Source organism: Herpailurus yagouaroundi, unplaced genomic scaffold (genome assembly GCF_014898765.1).
Source record: "Herpailurus yagouaroundi ecotype Mexico unplaced genomic scaffold, PumYag 77, whole genome shotgun sequence".
NCBI lineage: Eukaryota > Metazoa > Chordata > Mammalia > Carnivora > Felidae > Herpailurus > Herpailurus yagouaroundi.
The window spans coordinates 9,058,644-9,077,916 of record NW_024412388.1 but is presented as its reverse complement, the minus strand read 5'-3'; the positions used below and the strand labels follow the sequence as shown (position 1 = coordinate 9,077,916).

General features: G+C 43.1%; 1 protein-coding gene across 8 annotated transcripts in view; it reads right to left on the bottom strand.

Annotated features, from left to right (window-relative positions):
- Nucleotides 1-19,273, bottom strand: part of VPS13D (vacuolar protein sorting 13 homolog D) — a 259,048-nt gene that overhangs the window by 206,281 nt on the left and 33,494 nt on the right. For all 8 annotated transcript variants that reach the window (XM_040461642.1, XM_040461677.1, XM_040461651.1 and 5 more), the window contains 6 exons: nt 15,623-17,836; nt 13,709-13,860; nt 9,454-10,485; nt 5,574-5,664; nt 3,213-3,339; nt 1,833-2,013 (listed from right to left, as the gene is read on the bottom strand). In XM_040461642.1, the coding sequence (XP_040317576.1) occupies nt 1,833-2,013; nt 3,213-3,339; nt 5,574-5,664; nt 9,454-10,485; nt 13,709-13,860; nt 15,623-17,836 (3,797 nt within the window). The remainder of the gene's footprint in view (nt 1-1,832; nt 2,014-3,212; nt 3,340-5,573; nt 5,665-9,453; nt 10,486-13,708; nt 13,861-15,622; nt 17,837-19,273) is intronic.

The following is a 19,273-nucleotide window of genomic DNA, read 5'->3' as shown; positions in this document are numbered from 1 at the left end:
AAAAAAACAAAAAAAAAAACCAATAGCCAAATTATGGAAAGAGCCCAAATACACACACACACACACACACACACACACACACACACACACACACACTGGAATATTACTCAGCGATGAAAAAGAATGAAATCTTGCCATTTGCAACAATGTGGATGGAACTAAAGTGTATTATGCTAAGCAAAATAGTCAGACAAAGATAAATATTACATGATTTTTACTCGTGGAATTTAAGAAACAAAACAGATGAAGACAGGGGAAGGGAAGGAAAAATAAGATAAAAACAGAGAAGGAGGCAAACCATAGGAGACTCTTAAATACAGAGAACAAACTGAGGGTTGCTGGAGGGGTGCTGAGTGGGGGGATGGGCTAAATGGGTTATGGGCATTAAGGAGGGCACTCACTGGGATGAGCACTGGGTATTCTTTGTAGGTGATGAATCACTAAATTCTACTCCTGAAACCATTATTACACTATATGTTAGCTAACTTGCATCCAAAGAAAATTTTAAAAAACAAAATTAAAAAATAACAAAAATAACAAAATAAAAAATTTTAAATGTTGTCACTATGAAGATAGTATCTATTTATTTAATTATAATCTTTGACCTAATGAAGTTCAAAAAATAAATAAGTTTTGGGGCACCTGGGTGGCTCTCAGTCGGTTAAGTGTCTGACTCGGTTTCGGCTCAGGTCACGATCTCACAATTTGTGGAATCGGGCTGGGCGTCAGGCTCTGTGCTGACAACACAGAGCCTGCTTGGGATTCTCTCTCTCCTTCTCTCTGCCCCTCCCCCACTCACACACATGCTCTCGCTCTCTCTCTCTCAAAGTAAATAAATAATTTTTTAAAAATAATAAACAAAGTTTTACAAAGGACTACATTATAATCATGTTCTGCAGTTCCCAAACTCTACGCCAAGACACCATAAGACGCTGCCACATAGTCCCATGTGCGCTTGCCAGGACGTTTAAAATTTTTCAGGGAAACACATCATCTGTTGGACACTGCACATACTAGACTAGTTCACATTCAGCGTTAGATCATGCTAGATTCCTTTCTATTATGTCACATCTTTACAAAGCTGGGTCTTCAGCACTTGCTGTGATAAAAAGCCAGTGCCATGAGACAAAGGATGTGGGACAGGAAATGAAGGCTGCCATGTCCAGCCTGGTTCCAAGTCTGAGAAGCTGCACAGTGCCCAAGGGGCACGTCCATCCCTACTAGCAAGTAATTTATCTACGAATGAAATAAAAATATTACTCTTTCACTTACGTGTTATTTTTTTTAAGTAGCTACTAAGTTGTTAGGACATGCGTACTTACTAAGTTGTTTAGACTTAATTATTTTTTAAACGCAAAGACCATTTGGTGTGTCTTTTGGCTTAGGACGTGCAGTGAAAATATTTCCAAGACACTAAGAGAACTATGAACTCAGAAGTTGGGAACCTCTAATCTCGTTGGGAAAAAAAATCTCTTCATGTAACAGATATGTTCTTTGGAAACACTTTCCAAGAGAAATATCCCAACTAAAGTACTAAAAGGGACCAGAAGTCTTAAGTGTTAGCCATAAATTTCGTTTATCTTCTTTAGAGGACGCTTAAGCTAAGCCTTAAAAGTCATTAAAACACGGAACCTTGCTGAAGAAATATAAGCTCTCCAATTACAGTAAGATTTCTGTAGACAATCGGCAGCATGGAGGACACTAGAAAGCATAAAATGACCCAAATACCTTCCCTTTTTTCAGTGAAATTTTCCAGACTTCTCTCTAGAGGCTTAAAAGTTCTATCGATCGGTCAAACTGGAAAAGCAACGTGGAGAAATGAGCCTTCCTACCGTCTGCCCCTCAATAGCAGCTCGCTGGCGTCCTAAGACATCTTGCAGCTGAGTGAAATGCTGAATGAAAGCCACCACCTCCGCCTGAAAACGCTGCGTGTGCACATACTGTACGGAGGCCATCTGGAGGCTCACTCGAATGTCGTGTTCCCTCCGGAGCAGAGGGTCGGGCCGTCCATATCTGGGAATAAGAGCAAAAATGTGACTTGACAGCAAGATACAAGTTAGTATTGGAAGAAAACAGGCTCAGTTAGGGATTATCCTAGCAAACAGCTTTAACTATGAGAATGCGAATCTGCAACCAGGTTTGACAAAGCAAACTCCAGTAATTACTCCCTCTCTAAGCTGCCACAATGTGTTGAGGATGTTAAATGAGAGTCTGGTATGATGACCAAGGCCATGAACAGGTAGGCAGCTCTGGTGTTAAACTCTTGATTCCAGAACTCATGCAGAAGCCACCTGTGGTTCCACCGGGGCCCCTTTCCCTGCCTTTAGGGAAAGGGGGTTATTCCTCCTCAAAGATTGTAACAGTATGGACTCAAAAGGTACAAAAATAAGGTCATGAAACGATGGGGAAAGAAAAAATTAGGCAATGCAATCGGTGTTTCTGGGGAAAACAGTCTCCTGGAAGCAGAAAGAAGTCTGTTTACTTCAGTGAAATGTGGGCCAAAGAGGTTTAGCATGTACATTCCAAGACAAATTAGGAAACTTTTATGAATGGTTTTCAATTTAATGGGCATGGTATGCTCTCTCTTTCTCGCTCAAAAATAAACACCAAAAAAAAAAAAAAAAGGACAAAAGAAGGAAAAGATTCAATATAGACTTTTATAGAGAAAAAAATGCAACATATAATTTAACATCTATATCTTCAACAACTTTCTCAGGCTGAAATCATTCCAGAATGTCGAAAGGGAGATGGAAACTGATCTAACTTCGTCTTCTCAATATTTAGATAGAAAAACTGATTCGTGGAGATTAAGTGACTTGCCTAAGGTCACATAACAAGCCAGTGAGAACCCAGGCTTTTTAATATTCAGAATTATTTCGGGGTGTCTGGCTGGCTCAGTTAGTAGAGCATGCGACTCTCAATCTTGGGGTTGTGAGTTTGAGCCCCACGTTGGGTGTGGAGATTACTTAAAAAAAAAAAACTTAAAGAAAAAAAGAACTATTTCAATCACACACCATCCGTTTATGAGGACTGAGTAGCCCACTGCAACAAAGATCCATTTTACTATAAATCACGATTCCTTGCAACTAGATCACATCAATTTTACCTAAGATGGTAAAAACTTTTTTAAACTTTTATTGGTTTAGCCAACAAGAATTTGAAACAGCAACAAATATGCCAAAATGTCAAATGAGAAAAATGGGTATTTTTACTTAAAAGTTTGGAAAATGAGTGCTTCTTCTCCACTGGTAGTAAACCGCTCTCTGTAGAATTCTCCATGGGCTGTAAGGTCACTTAGGGACAGGCTCCCGATGCTCCCCTGCAAGGCCAGGTCTCCATCTAGGGATGTTAAAAATAGAACACACGCCTATGTATCTTTTTTTGTCATACACCTTAAATATGTCTAGAACAAAAACCGATCCACACATGCCTCAGACTTTTCACTATTTAATCAAATTAAATGTCAAAGGCTAGTTTTCATATTCCAATGCACCCGCCAAAAACATTTTATACAGTATTTCAAAGTCTCAATGCAGAAGTCCAAAGGGGGTTGAAACAATACAGCAATATCATACTTTAACCTTTACGAGGGAAAGAAATTAAATGCATACAGAAATTAAAGGATAAAACATTTCTAAATACAGGGGCGCCTGGGTGGCTCAGTCAGGTAAGCGTCCAACTCTTGGTCTTGGCTCAGGTCATCATCTCACGGTTCGTGAGTTCAAGCCCTACATCGGGGTCTGTGCTGACAGTGTGGAGGCTGCTTGGGATTCTCTGTCTTCCTCTCTCTCTGTCCCTCCTTGCTTGTGTGCTCACTTGCTCTCGCTCTCTCTCTCTCTCTCTCTCTCTCTCTCTCTCAAAAATAAACATTTAATTTAAAATATTTTAATTTTTTTTTTTTATGTTTATTTTTGAGAGAAAGAAACAGAGTGCGAGCAGGGAAGGGGCAGAAGGAGAGAAAGAGACACAGAATTCGAAGCAGGCTCCAGGCTCCAAGCTGTCAGCACAAAGCCTGACACAGGGCTCAGGCCCACAGACTGAGAGATCATGACCTGAGCCAAAGTCAGACGCTTAACCGACTGAGCCACCCAGGCGCCCCTAAAAACAACATTTCTAATTTTTTTTTTTTAAACGTTTAGTTATTTTTGAGACAGAGAGAGACAGAGCATGAACAAGGGAGGGGCAGAGAGAGAGGGAGGCACAGAATCGGAAGCGGGCTCCAGGCTCTGAGCCATCAGTCCAGAGCCTGACGCGGGGCTCGAATCCACGGACCGCGAGATCGTGACCCGAGCTGAAGTCGGACGCTCAACCGACTGAGCCACCCAGGCGCCCCAACATTTCTAAATACAGACAGAATGGGATCCTTTCTGAGATGAAGACCACTAATTAGAATTAGTGAAACAGCATAAGGTCTATCAACTGCGCGATGGATAAGAGAATAAAGGAGGAAGCATCAGATATGTCAGCTATTCAAGCATTTAAGTGGGTGTCAGTGTGATTTAATAAAAAATTGCAATTAATGAGACAGACACTGGAGACAAGATTTAAAACTACTCTGGTGTCACAAGAGTGAAACCCCCTGAAGGTGGAAAAGAATAAAGAAGGATGTTAAAACATGCACACCTGGGGTGTTCACCTACAATGACTCATTCTTCACATGGTATGGATAATAAAAAGCGATACTGCAAACTGCTGCCTCCATAAAGCAAATTTTATCATCATAGTTAGCACTACAAAGCCGTGACTTAGGTGTTTATATCTGGCATGCTAGTTCAGCTCTCAGTGAATTGAAGACACATAACTTATTTTGGACTCATTGTCACCTAACAAAAATACCCAAGCTTCTCCCAATTTTTAAAGACCTATCTCCTCCAAGCTTTTATAAATTAACTTATACCAGACGTGAAATCTCATTTCAGTTCATTCCTCCCCCCAAAAGACATTCCCATTTTTATTACAGAGTCAACATTTGAGCTCTGTGATCTTCCACTATTAAGGAAGGAGGGGTGTTTTACTCACACTTTATAAACCTCTGCTATTTAGAACTCGACATGGCTGATCACTTGTGTTCCACTAAGAACTTCTACCTGCACAGTCCCGTTGGAAAGAATGCCGGCTCTGCCACATCCTCGTGCCTGAAATCATGCGCCCTATCGAAGGCTCCCTCTACTAATGCAATAGAGGGAACCTATTCCCTGGTTTCCCAGGTGCAATTACTAATAATGCCCCCTTTCACTCTCAAAATGTTCCCATTTGGACAAAGAAAAAATTATATAGTCACCCCAGACAGAGTTTGTTAAAAACACGGATAGATGCCAGGGCTCCAACCCAACCTAATGAATCACATTTTTGGTAGCGGGGGGAGGAGGGGGGGGCAGGGTCCCAGACACCTGCATTTTTAACAAGCTGTCCGCATGATTCTGATCCATAAGCCAGTATTCAGGAACAACCACCGGGAATCCAGTGATTCCACACCCTATTTGCATGTGAGGACAATTAGATTTCTGAGAAAAGGAGGAGGAGGAGGTTCAAATTCTTACCAGATTGTGCAAGTTCGATTTCTCCCCACTTACCAATCATTTCCAGGTGTGCCGCTAATTTGGACACACTCGCTTTAGCCAGCTCACTGGTGGTCTTATTCAGCACGAGAGAGAGCGAATGCACCTAAGAACGTGGGACATAAAGCAAGGCAGATCTTACTGGGGGAGAAAAGGCATCTTTCAGGCAAACAGCAAAACCCAACGGAGGGAGATGCACAAAGGCTTGGGAAATGTGAGAAAGCACTTCTGTGGACGCCAGTTTCCTTTCGGCCCTCTTCAGCAGTCAAACCATGATCTAAGGAGACAGCTGAGGAGAAAGGGGCTCCACCAGACACCCCGAAACCCAGGGCCTGTGGTATAGCGTCTCTGCAGTCGCCTTGTCTATACTCTGTTAGTGAAATGGGTTGGGTTATAAAACAATTTTTCTCATTGTTTGCGCATGTGTTTCATATTGCATTCTTCTGTCATCGCTCATAGAGGTTCATTAAGTAAAGTCTCAGCCTAAGAAATCTGTCCAAGCAAAATGATAAACAGGATTTAGAATCCCATTTAATCCCTGGACAAATATTTAATAGAAGCCCCTGGTGACCAGTGGGACTTCACCTAGGAACCACAATCAAACATTTTCTTTTCAAGGGACAAGCAGAAACAGAAGAAAGCCAAAACCCTCTGTCTTAGGATCTGCATTCTTTGTAACAAATAAATTCATTATGGGGGCGCCTGGGTGGTTCAGCTGGTTAAGCGTCCGACTCTTGATCTCGGCCCAGGTCATGATCTCACGGTTCATGAGATGGAGTCCCACGTAGGACTCTGGACTCATGTCACAGAGCCTGCTTGGGATTCTCTCTCTCTCTCTCTCTCTCTCTCTCTCACTCTCACTCTCTCTCTCAAAATAAATAAATAAACTTAAAAAAAATCAAATAAACACAGTATGGTAACACTGTCATTTTAAATATTCAAAGGACTCGTATCTCTACGACGTGTTGAGACAGGAACCTTAGTGTCGTCACTGGGGAAAAGGGATCAGTTGGAGAGAAGGAAGGAGAGAGGAGGTCAAACCTCAATTCACATCCCTGCTTCCAAATGCCACATTCACCCCTTTCTCTTCAGTGCCTACCGCTAAGCAGGTGCTCAGGAAACATCTGATGAATGAATGATAAGGAAGGAAAAAGACGGGGGAAGAAAGAGAGAAAAGAATAGGAAGAAAGGCAGGAGAAGGAACATCTATAGAGAAAGGCAGAGAAAAAAGGAGGGGATTACTACAGGTGCAGTGGCCTTGGAGGCCCCTCCAGTGCCATAGAGCCTCCACGGCAGAAAGTTTTTTTGTCACAGACACACAGGTCTCAAGGAAATGAGATTATCAAGTAGGAGGGAAACAGAAAACCTCTAGCCACTTAATCACCCAAGTAACAAATACAGTGGGGCTAAAAATGCTTTCATTAGAGGAATCCAGCTCTCACCACCTGACCCCACTCTTAACACAAATCCTAGTGTCCCTAAAAGTGGGACAACCAAACACTGCAATCCCCTCTAGCACAATACAACAGGAAGCACCCAGCACGACCTACCACATGCTCTTAACAAAAAGCTGAACCTGAATCTGATGAGGCCTCTAGAGCTAACTTCCATTTCTAAAATTAGAAGATAAAAGAAGTCAATGGCACCAAAAGAAAACAAAAAGACAGATCCAGAATGTGCGACACTCTACAGGACACATTAGCCCAGTTTCTACAAGCCAGTGGCACGGGGTAAATAAAGACTGGTTTTCTTTAATCAACAGAGATTTAGAAGAAATGAGAGCAAACAGAACATGTGAACCTATTTTGAACTCACATTCAAAAGATTCATGTATCATTTTATTTAACGCTCCCCCTTTTGTAGACAAAGAAACTACGGCTCAGAAAAGCGAATTATTCCAATGAATTGTAGAGATCACAGGGAAGTTTCTTAACCACTCATTTCTCTACAATCCATCAGCAAAAGGGCTATTTTGAGATAATCAGAAAGATCTGATTATAGACGGGTCTTACACAATACCAAGAAATTCTCGTTAGAGTTAGTTATGTAAGATAACGTCATTTTTTTTTTTTTTAAATGACTACTGAGGCATGTAGAGGTAAAATGATATATCCGGAATTTGCTTTAAAATATTTCAGCAAGGGGCACCTGGATGGCTCAGTCGGTTGAGAGTCCGACTTTGGCTCAGGTCATAATCTCACAGTTCGTGGGTTCGAGCACCACGTTGGGCTCTGTGCTGACAGCTCGGAGCCTGGAGCCTGCTTCCGATTCTGTGTCTCCCTCTCTCTCTGCCCCTCCCCTGCTCACCCTCTCTTTCTCCCTCTCTCTCTCTCAAAAATAAACATTAAAAATAAATAAAATAAAATAAAATAAAATAATTCAGCAAAAAGAAAAAACGAATAAAGTAAATGTGATGAATCTCAAAGGAATTAAGTAAATGGAAGTTCCTTCAACTGTTCTTTTGTGTTGTCTGAAAATTCCCACAATAAACATGTTTTCAAAAATTCTTATTCTAAAACAGCCCACTGCCGAGGGGCATCGTCTAATCTCGTTCTCTTGTGAAGCCGGCTACACTCCATGTGTGCAAGGCCCCCAGAGCGCTTCCACACCCAACACCAAGGGGCTCCTGAGGCCCTCCATTACAGGCACCACAAGACTGAAGTTATGGGTACCAACACGTGACGTCCAAAACAAGGGCTGAAGCCTCTCCGATTTCCATCCATCTCACTAACCAAGGTGCCGGGGGACTCCGCGCTGCCCCGGCACTCACTTGCACACACTGAGCAGGGGAAGTGAGACTCGTTCGTGGCCAACTCTGCCCTGGAAGCTCTTCCATTTCTAGAAGAATGCAGCCTCCTGCCAGCTAAGGAAAGAAGAAGATAGCAAGTGGATTACATGTGATTCTCCCCGGCGGCAGGTGCAAGTCTGCATTGGAGAAGGCAGGTAGATGAACTTCACCCTCCAGACACACACATAACCAGCCACTGCAGGGAGCCCAGGGCTCTGGAAGGTGCTAGATGCTGTGGTGTGCCCCCAAATGGTCAATTAAATTGAACTGCTTACACATCTTACCGTGCTCACGCACAGAGCAGAATAACCTTAAATTCAAACGCTACTTTTTATGTGTTCTTAAACATTCGCAATACGAGTACCAAGGACAAGTGTGTGTAAGTAAGTACGGTGAGCCACAGTACAGCAAAAATAATGCCAGCTATCGTTCACTGAATGCTTACTTCATGCCACGCGTTGTGCAAAGGGCCTTGCCCATTTAGTCCTCTCACACAATCCTTGCAACATCCCGACGACAGAGGCACCATCCAACACCCCCAGTTTATAGGTGAGAAAATCGAGGGAGAGAGAAGCTAAAAACTGTGCCCAAGGCCACACAGCTATAGGTTACAGCAGAAATGCCAGGATTCGGACCCGCAGGCCGTCCTGAGGCTCCAATCTCAAGGGCTGGCCTGTTGCCTCAAAAAGCCAGTAACGATCTCAGCGAGCAGGGAGACCACATCCCAGAGTAGCTACCATGCACCAGACACCCGGCCAGGTGCTTTACGTGCATTACCTCACTCGGTTATCTTAATGAGTCGAATGATGGAAGGCAACCAAACGGATGGGTGATGGGAAAAAGAGGAAACTGAGGCTCCAAGAAAATAAGGCATTCCACTGAACTGCACAACCCAAAGAAATACAGGTTACTTAAACCATTTGTTTTCCATGCCTCTTGATGGGCTTTATACAAAAACCTCTTCTAAAATATTAACAGGCATCCAGACTATAGATAGCTCCCCTGCCAACAAGATCTACTTTCTAGAGTAAATGTGCAACGGGCGCACGTAATTGAACACAGCAAAATTCATTCCTGGAACTTCAAGGAGCCAAAGGGAAGTGATACCTTGAGATCCAGCTTGGTGTTGACTGGATCCTGAAGTTCAGACTCTACCAGAGCATTTGATTCTGACTTCACATTTTGTAGAATGTCCTCAGGAGGTACCTTCATTGCATGGTTGTCTGCAGTGGAACCAATTCCAAAAAAATCCAGTATCACCACCCACGTTTGCAGCGTGATCAGTACATCCAAGCAGTTAAAATCAACATCAATGTTCCGGTTAACTCGACTGTAACCGGAAGAGAATTCTGGATGTTTCTTATCCACCAAGAATACATTGATATGTACCAAAGAATCATCAAATTTACTCTTTCCAGCAAGTATCTTGGGCTCGTCTACTGTTGGAGAAGGGGGTGGAGTCAAGGGATAGTCCTGGTCTTGGACTTCCTTTGGCTTCTTCCAGGATGCCGAGGTGGGTCTCTGATACAGCTGGAAGACATTAGGAGCTTCTTCCATGTGGGAAGGGAGAGACCGAGGCATATCAGGATACTCCACATTGGATACTGAAGGACAGGACTGAGAGAGATATTCTTTTTGTGCTAAACTAGATGGCTTAGGGGCCCCCCGAGACACCATCAGGTTCTTATATTTGGAATCCGGATTCTTCTCCAGTAAGTCTTCCATGAGCAGAGAGCGCAGGGCAATCTGAATGGATAAAGTCTGAGGATGGTCTTTACTGAATTCTACTTCAAAATCCTGAAACTTTAAGCTCACAAGACCCTGGGCCCCCAAAGTCAGATCTCCACTTAGCTGGACTTGAAGCTCTGGGATACAAAAGTTGGCTTGAATCTGGGTAAAGGACTTGACTTCCTTCAGAGACAAGGACTTTTGAGAAGAGTTAGAAAGGCTGGAGTGGCTGAACAATCCATTCTCCTTCCTTTCAATGGAAGGTTCTCCACAGGTACTGAGGGAAGGCAGAGGAGAATTAGGGCAAGGTGAGGAGGCAGCAGTGACTGGAAACTTATTCAGATCTTCACTATACACAAGATTGTCCAGTGTCTGTAAAACCTGCTCATATACATGCTTTGCTAACACCACCTGTAGTCAAAGAGAAAAATGTAGTTATTCCACTACTATTATTAACTGCGCTCAGATGCACCGCCCACAAATTTCCATAGTTGATGTCCATGGGTTTCCCCAAGACGTTCTAAATTGGATGACAGCAGGAACTATCCCTTCTGTTTCTTTTCTGTCCTTACCTCTCTGTGACCCATGTCTACCGATGAGGCCCTCCTGCCGCCTCCCCCAGCACCTCACAAAATAATCTTTACACAACCAATGTTCAGTAAGTCCTGTTGACTGTGGGCCTGAATCAGCAAAATCACTCTGTCTAAACCCACAAAAACAATACCAGAAATCGACGGGAAAACTGCCAAAAGTCTACTGTGGCTACACCACAGGACTGAGAAACAAGGCTCAGGGTTCTAAAACTCGCCAATCATCCCCAATTAGGGTCATAACCTCTGTTTTTACTTCAGCTAAACAAACAAAGTGGTTTTTAATGACAATAATGATAAGTCATGATTACTTACGTTTTCTCTCCCTTACTTTGGTTTTAATTACAATTTCTCATTAAAAATATTTTCACAAAAGCTTTTTAAGTATTTATGGGCAATTTTTTAACAGGAATTCCAAACAGATATAGAAATGATAGAATTAGAAAGTGATCGTTTCACAGCCCCCAATGAACTAACATAGCCCATCGGAGGTCATCCGTGGAATCGGCCCTTCTACGAACGACCAGCAGGGAATTTTACAATGGGCAGATTGGGTTCTCGTCACCTGCACGCAATCAACAATTTGAGCATCACTAACATAAAGACAACCAAGCATTATGTGCCTCTTGAAATAATGCAATATGAAGGACCCAGCACCACGCTGAAGTGTTCTGGCCAAAAAAAGAACCTGAATCCAAATAAACCTGTAGAGTGAAGGTATAGTTTACAGGAAATGTGGGAGAACAAGTGACACCATAACCAAACAGCCAAATCTGAATGTGGGACAACCTAAGGGCCACTGCCTGACTTCTCACAATAACAGTGTGCAGGGAAAACATGAAAGAAACTGAACAGAGACCCACACGATGTATCATGCAAACGGATTGTACAGGTCTCATTGGATCCTGATTCAAACAAACTAAAAGTGAAAACACATTTTTTTAACTAATCAAAAATGTCTCTGAAATCCAAAAATGCATTAAAATGTATTACGTTACATGGCGTGCCTCTGTGGCACAGTCAATTACGCATCCAACTTTCGATTTCAGCTCAGGTCATGGGCTCACGGTTCGTGGGATCAAGCCCTGCATCAGGCTGCACGCTGACAGCTCAGAGCCTACTTGGGATTCTCTCTCTCCCTCTCTGCTCCTCCCAACGTGCACGCTCGCTCTCTCTCTCTCTCTCTCTCTCAAAATAGTAAACTTTAAACTATTCCACTTTTGTGTATGTTTTAAAATTTTCATAATAAAATATTTTAAAATTAAATTATTAAATTATTAAATATTAATTTGAAGAATGATTTACAGTAATTTTTAGAAGATTTTCATCAAAAGCCACACTAAGTCAATGGTAAACATAATAATCCAACAGAATTCATGTCATATGCTAGATTTAAGGTGAAAAAACCACCCTAGTAGCCACTACTGATAAGGCAAAAAAGCTTAACCAGGAAGGGAAAGTTTTGGGGGAAGTCCTCTCACCCAGGGACACCTATTCAGGAACCACTGATGTCAAAAGGTCCGCGCATTCTGGAGCACCTGGGTGGCTCAGTCAGTTGAGCATCTGACTTCAGCCCAGGTCACGATCTCGTGGTTCACGAGTTCAAGCCCCATGTCGGGCTTTGTGCTGACAGCTCAGAGCCTGGAGCCTGCTTCAGATTCTGTGTCTCCCTCCTTCTCTCTGCCCCTCTCTAGCTTACTCTCTCTCTCCCTCTCTCAAAAATAAAATAAAAACATTGTTTTAATTTAAATATTAAAAGGTCCATGCATTCTGGGGCGCCTGGGTGGCGCAGTCGGTTAAGCATCCAACTTCAGCCAGGTCACGATCTCGCGGTCCGTGAGTTCGAGCCCCGCATCAGGCTCTGGGCTGATGGCTCGGAGCCTGGAGCCTGTTTCCGATTCTGTGTCTCCCTCTCTCTCTCTGCCCCTCCCCTGTTCATGCTCTGTCTCTCTCTGTCCCAAAAATAAATAAACGTTGAAAAAAAAAAATTTTTTTTAAATAAAAAAAATAAATAAAAAAAAAAGGTCCATGCATTCTGTTAACAGCACTCCTGAGTTACTCCAGAGCAGCTGCCAGATACAGACTAGAGACCAATTACTGCCCAAAGCGAGGGTCCACTGTCCTAAGAGCCTGCCCGTCCCTACTATTTTATAACGATATACTCTTTGCTCTTATCCCTGTGAAAACAGGAAGAACGACATTTTTGAAGGAAAAAGGATGACAGGTGCATACACATATAGTCACCACACACACAGGCATACTCACGAAACACACACACATACACACACACACACACAATCCCTATCTCGGCCCATTCCATTTCAAAAAGAGTAAGACTAATTCTCCCTTGAAAGGATCTGTCAACAGCTCAAATAATCAGATTGTTTCATAGGCTGAGCCAAGCATGTCAAAAGAGTGACAAGAACTATATCCTCCTGGGAAAGACAGGCTCTGACTTTTCCAGCAATAATTTTGCCTGCTTCTGAATGGCAATGGAATTAAAGATCTGCCCTCGGGGCGCCTGGGTGGTGCAGTCGGTTAAGCGTCCGACTTCAGCCAGGTCACGATCTCGCAGTTCGTGAGTTCGAGCCCCGCGTCAGGCTCTGGGCTGATGGCTCGGAGCCTGGAGCCTTTTTCCGATTCTGTGTCTTCCTCTCTCTCTGCCCCTCCCCCGTTCATGCTCTGTCTCTCTCTGTCCCAAAAATAAATAAACGTTGGAAAAAAAAAATTAAAAAATAAATAAATAAATAAATAAATAAAGATCTGCCCTCTCCCTCTACATAACTCATCACTCCTCCACATGAAGACGGCTAACAAAACCAATTCCCCAGTGACAAAAGGGTACAGTGATAGGGCTCCACATTTACAGAACAAGTTATCAGCAGTAATACACGGTCACACTGTCTCTTTGAACTTACATATTTTCCTTCTAACATTTCATATATACACATACGTAACATAACAAGATATGAATACACTGATGTATGTATAAAGTAAATATATGACTTCAACTGTCCAGACGTGAAAATCAACAAGGTGCTTACCTGAACTGGGTTGACAAATTTCCCTTCAATCTTCATGATGCTAGAAGTTCCCAGGTCATCTGGACTAAGGGAGAAAGTCAATTCAGATTCTCTCTCTATAGGGATCTTCTCCAGTTTAAACTGAATGGTGGTATTGTTCAGGATGTGAAAAGCTGGCATAACAGAAAAAAATGACAGACTGGAAAAACTAGTATTTATCACATCATTGCTGATTAAGTATAGGGTATATAAAATAGAGCCCATGAGTCATTAGGCCCAGAGAGCAGAAAAGCTTGGCACCTGGGGTGTACAATTGAGTACAAACTTATATTACTATCCTAAGAACAAAACCCATAGTAAGCAGAGTACAACATAAACTTATACACAAAAAGAATCAATATTTTCATGACATGCTCCATTTGATGGCTTCAAAATACAATGGGGTGAACATTAATCCAGGCGAGGTCTCTAAGCTTCCCTTAGCCTCCCAAGCCAGCATTTTCCAAACCGAACTGCTCATCCCCTACCCAGTTTTCAATTACAGATTGCTCCCTCTTACTGGGCATACATCAAAATCAAGAACAATATCAGGTTCTAAGTGAACAAGCAGAGAAAACAGTCTTGGGAGAAGGAGGTTAAGTGAACTGGTGAATTAACATCTGAGAACCACAAAAGGAGAAGTTCTCAGAGGCATAAATTTCTTCACCAATAAGTAAAGCCAGGCTTTAGGGCTCACCTGATGTCTGCAGATGCCAAGACTAATAATAGATTGAACTGTTTGGTTTTAGCAGATCAGATCGAGAACACAAATACAGGCATTTTATTCCTAGAACTCTGGACCACCAACCCATTACAGAGGATGGAAGAATACTGAAAGGGAAATATACCATCTGCAGACTAAATTTCATATTCCACTTAGGTCAATCCCTCCAGCTATCTTGGACTATAATATTTAACTAGCAAAGACCTACAGCTGGAACTGAAAAAAAACAGATGTATTTGACCAAATTAAATAACACTCTAGGGGTATCTGGATGCTCAGTCAGTTGAGTGTCCAACTTTAGCTTAGGTCATGATTTCATGAGTTTGAGCCCCACATTGAGCTCTCTGCTGTCAGCGCAGATCCTCTGTCCCTCTCTCTCTGCCCCTCCCCTGCTCACGCTCTCTCTCAGAAAAATAAACCTTTTTTAAAATTAAAATAAATCGGGCGCCTGGGTGGGTCAGAAGGTTGAGTGTCTTGACTTTGGGCCAGGTCATGATCTCGTGGTTCATGAGTTCAAGCCTTGCATCGGGCTCTGTGTTGACAGCACGGAATCTGGAGTCTGCTTCAGATTTTGTGTCTCCCTCTCTCTCTCTCTGCCCCTGGCCTGCTCACACTCTATCTCTCAAAAATAAATAAAAATTAAAAAAAATAAAAAATAAAATAATGCTCTAACAGACCCCACCCTCTAAAGCAACCCTGTAAATAAGCACTCACCCAATGCTAAAGAGCGCCACTTAAAAAAAAAAAAATCTTACTTTGCCAAATATGGTTTCTAATGGAAAAAACTAAAAACATACCAACCTGATATGAAGCATTCTATTAAAACTCTATTTGGATTTCTTAAATATTCACTGGGGATAATTACAATTTTTTTTCTTTTTTTTTTTTTTTTGAGAGAGAACAATGGAGGAGGAGCAGAGAAAGAAAGGGACAAAGATCTGAAGCGGGCTCTGCATTGACAACAGCAAGCCCAACGCGGGGCTTGAGCTCACAAACCATGAGATCATGATGGGAGCCAAAGCTGGACGCTTAACCCACTGAGCCATCCGGGCATCCCTCACTGGCGATAATTCTAAACAAAAAGGTTATTTGTTGTTGTTTTCAGCAAAGTACTACATAAGCTGTGTTGAGAATCTTTAGATAAAATGAGACAAAAGATTTACGCTCCTCACCTTGACCTCTATGCAAAGATTCAAAGAAATCATGTCGGGTGAAATGAGCTTCCTCTTGACTATTGGCACTGGCAGACCCAGAAGGAGAACCAAACGCCCGGCTGACTTCGGACCCAGGACCCTCTCTGCCTGCCAACTGGGTGCAATTCAAAGAATATAACTTAATGTCTTTAATTTCCACCTGCAGGCGGTCACTTCTGGATTCATCATCTCCCGACACAAAATTCTGGATGAATATCTGTCCCAAGTGTCCCACCAACAACTCAGGACTCCCAGGCTTTCGAGGGATTGAAACAACAGGGGATTCGATGTTTATGTTCAAGATTAGCTTCACGGTGTCGGAATGAGACCCAGCGAGGCCAAACCCATACATTTCATTTTCTTCAAAGATGGAGGCTTCCCGAGTCTTCCTTGGAGTTTCAAAGAGTGACACCATCTCACTGTATTCAGCCGTCTTGGTGGCGAGTACCGTAGTGACTTTGGTAGCTGCGCTTTTCAGCATACTTCGGAAATTCTCCTCCAGTTCATCCATGGACAATGTCAACTCCTTCAAGAATTTGGCAGAGTGGTTATAATGCAAGGAAGCCATCTTGAGGTTGAGAAAACACTCCTGTTTAGATTTCTCAACAAATGTGAAACTCAAAGCTTCACTGAGGGCTGCATCTTCCATTCTGACAAATACAGATTCAAAGTAGCCAATATCGCTGACGATATTTTCATAGCCTATGGAATTCCCAATGCTGACAACGTACTGGTTCTTAACATTATCTTGTGTCAGGTCCATAAGCTGTAAGCAGCCGAGAGAACCATTCACGTCAAACGTGCTGCCCATTGAAACGTTCACTTTGGTGCCGCCAATGCTCGCGGTGGCGATTTTTCTGCCATGTTTCTCGCCATTGGCCATTCCCACCGTCCGAACGAGCAGTAAGTTAAGCCTGTGGATCTCCACTGCAACCTCAGTGTTTTGTTCGTACGTAGACTGGTAAGTTCCTTCTTCCCTAAAGCTTCTTTCAAAATCGGTCATTAAAGGCTGAGGACTCAAATCGTCTTTTTCCTTGGGAAAAGATTTTTGAAGAAAACCAATCAGTTCCACGATGGTCTCCGGGTTTAGGATAATATCCAAATTATTCACCTGTAATGAAATCACCTGAAGAGTGCTGTCCAAATTCATCGACGGGCACTCTGAACTCACAAACTGATATTCCAGTTTAATGAGGGACTCCTGCTCTTTGGTGAGAATTTTCTCAAGGGCAACACCAGTAGCTGACGGGTCGTTCAGCATGGCAGCATTAGTGAGGTGAACCGCATTGGGTCCAGAGACAGGGGACTGGGCCCTGCTATCCCGGAGGCTTCCTGTTGGGATATCAAAGCTCAGGTTCTTATGCGAAGCCATCAGAAGGTCAAAATCGGCACCGTATGTCTGCATCGTGTCCACCAGGAGCAAACCGTGAACCGTCAGGGAGACCTCAGCATCGTAAGGCCTCTTCACAAAGTGAGCATTGGTCCCAAACACCTTGAGCACGGAAATGTACCGGCCATTGCTCTCAACACCAAGCTGCATACAGTTCACTTTAAATTCAGCCAGGAGGAGCTGTGATTCCACCAGAACCTCCCGGGTATGCTGCTCTAACATCACAAAGCTCTGGGTTAAATTCATTACCGAGTCTTGCAAACTTCCCCGCTGCCCCGCTTGGGGAAAAATCTGCTCTTTAAACTGAGTGTCAGAAGCCTTCGTTTCTGGGGTGGTCAGGAGAGCAAAGCAATTCTTCAGGGCAGATATTTTATCTTCATTGATGTGGATTTTTAAGTCTGGTAGGTTGCCCGAGAGCACGGCTCCAGGGTACTTGGGATCTGAAGTATAAATCAATCGACGTTCTAACTGTAGGTGAACGTTGAATTTCTCAACCACATGGGTTGGTCCCACATCAATATCCTGGACATGCTTCCAATTGTCCTTCACTCGTCCAACCATGATCTGGAGGTCCATAAACGAGAGGGAGTACCTCTCATACATCTTTGTGCTCATTAAATGCGCTTGAAGCTGCTCTTCACTGAACTCAACTCCAGGAAATGGAGGTGTTTTCCCTCCATTACTGCTGCTTGTCTCAGGAGGTGGGGTGTTGGGAGGTGTGGCAAGAGGTGTCTTATATTCGTCATCACTAAACTGGTTCTCTTCAGATGCCGGCCCATCCCCACTTTTCCTCTTGGAGTCATCTGCAGATAAAAAAGAGAAGATTCGGAGTATATGTCTGCTCCTTCCTTACTCTTTCCTTCCATGTAATAATTAAGGAAAAGAGAGAATCAACCAACCCCAACTTTACAAAATAAATGGATGAAAGCCCTAAGCATAATATTCTCATTTTACCAGTGATTCAGTGTAAACTTATTTATGAATTCTGAAATCAAGACACAAGACAGAATTCTAAGATGGAGCCCTGCTGACACAGGGACACGCGTCAGGGAGCAGAGACCAGTAACCCACTTCCCCGCCACCTGAGCTGCACTGCCACGAGCCGCTCTCACCAGCCATTCTTACATCACTCTCCACAATCATCTATCTGTTCACCTTGTTCCCCAACACTAGAATGTTCCAAAAGAACACAGGTCCCATCTGTCTTACTCACCAATACCCCAAGTGCCCAGATCAGTGCTTGGCAAGCAGTAACTACTCAGTATCACACTCCAGCCCCAGAGCCCACACTCAACCCCTGTCTTCTACAGACTTCTACAGCCCAGTCTTGTACACCTCAGCGCGGAGTCAACTACAAAATCACACCACTGGGTTCTCTCACCCACATCTCCGCTCCATGTTTATGCTGCACAAGTTCAAGTAGGTGCTTTCCATGGTTGTGAGATCCTCTTCTTTAGATCTGATCCCCCTTTAACATCCCTCATAGCACCAAACTTTCCCACTCCTGTTCAAACCCTCCACCTCTTCTCTTTTGGGTCTTACTCAGTGAAGATAAGGCTGAATTTATTTGATAAGCTCCCTCAGCCTTTTACCCCATGAATCCCCTTTCTTCCCCCCATCTCAAGGTAAACAATAAATACTGTTTTAGATCTAATGACAGTAATAAAATAACCTCCCAGGAGTCCCTTTTTATATATGTCCCTTATGTCCCTAAATAGATTAAATCTCCGTTCTTGAAATAAAGTGCTGAGAAACAGTGTTTCTTGAAATACAAAACGTGAAGGGCACCCGGGTGGTTCAGTCGGTTAAGCGTCCAGCTCTTGATTTCAGCTCAGGTCATGATCTCATGGTTCCTAAGACTGAGCCCCACACTGGGCTTTACACTGACATCACAGAGCCTGCTTGGGATTCTCCCTCTCTCTCTGCCCCTCCCCTGCTCGTGCTCACTTGCGCGCTCTCTCTCTCTCTCTCTCAAAATAAATAAACTTTAAAAAATAAACTAAAATACAAAATGTGACATAAGAAATACAAATAAAAACCGCAATGAGATACTACTTTCCACTCATAAAAAATGGGCTATAATACAAAAGACAGGTAACAAGTGTTGGCAAGGATGTAGAGAAATCGAAACCCTCATACATCACTGGTAAGATAGTAAAACGGTGCTGCCTTTTGGAAAACAGTCTGGCAATTCTTCAAAATGTTAAGCATGAAGGTCACCATGTGACCCAGCAATTCCA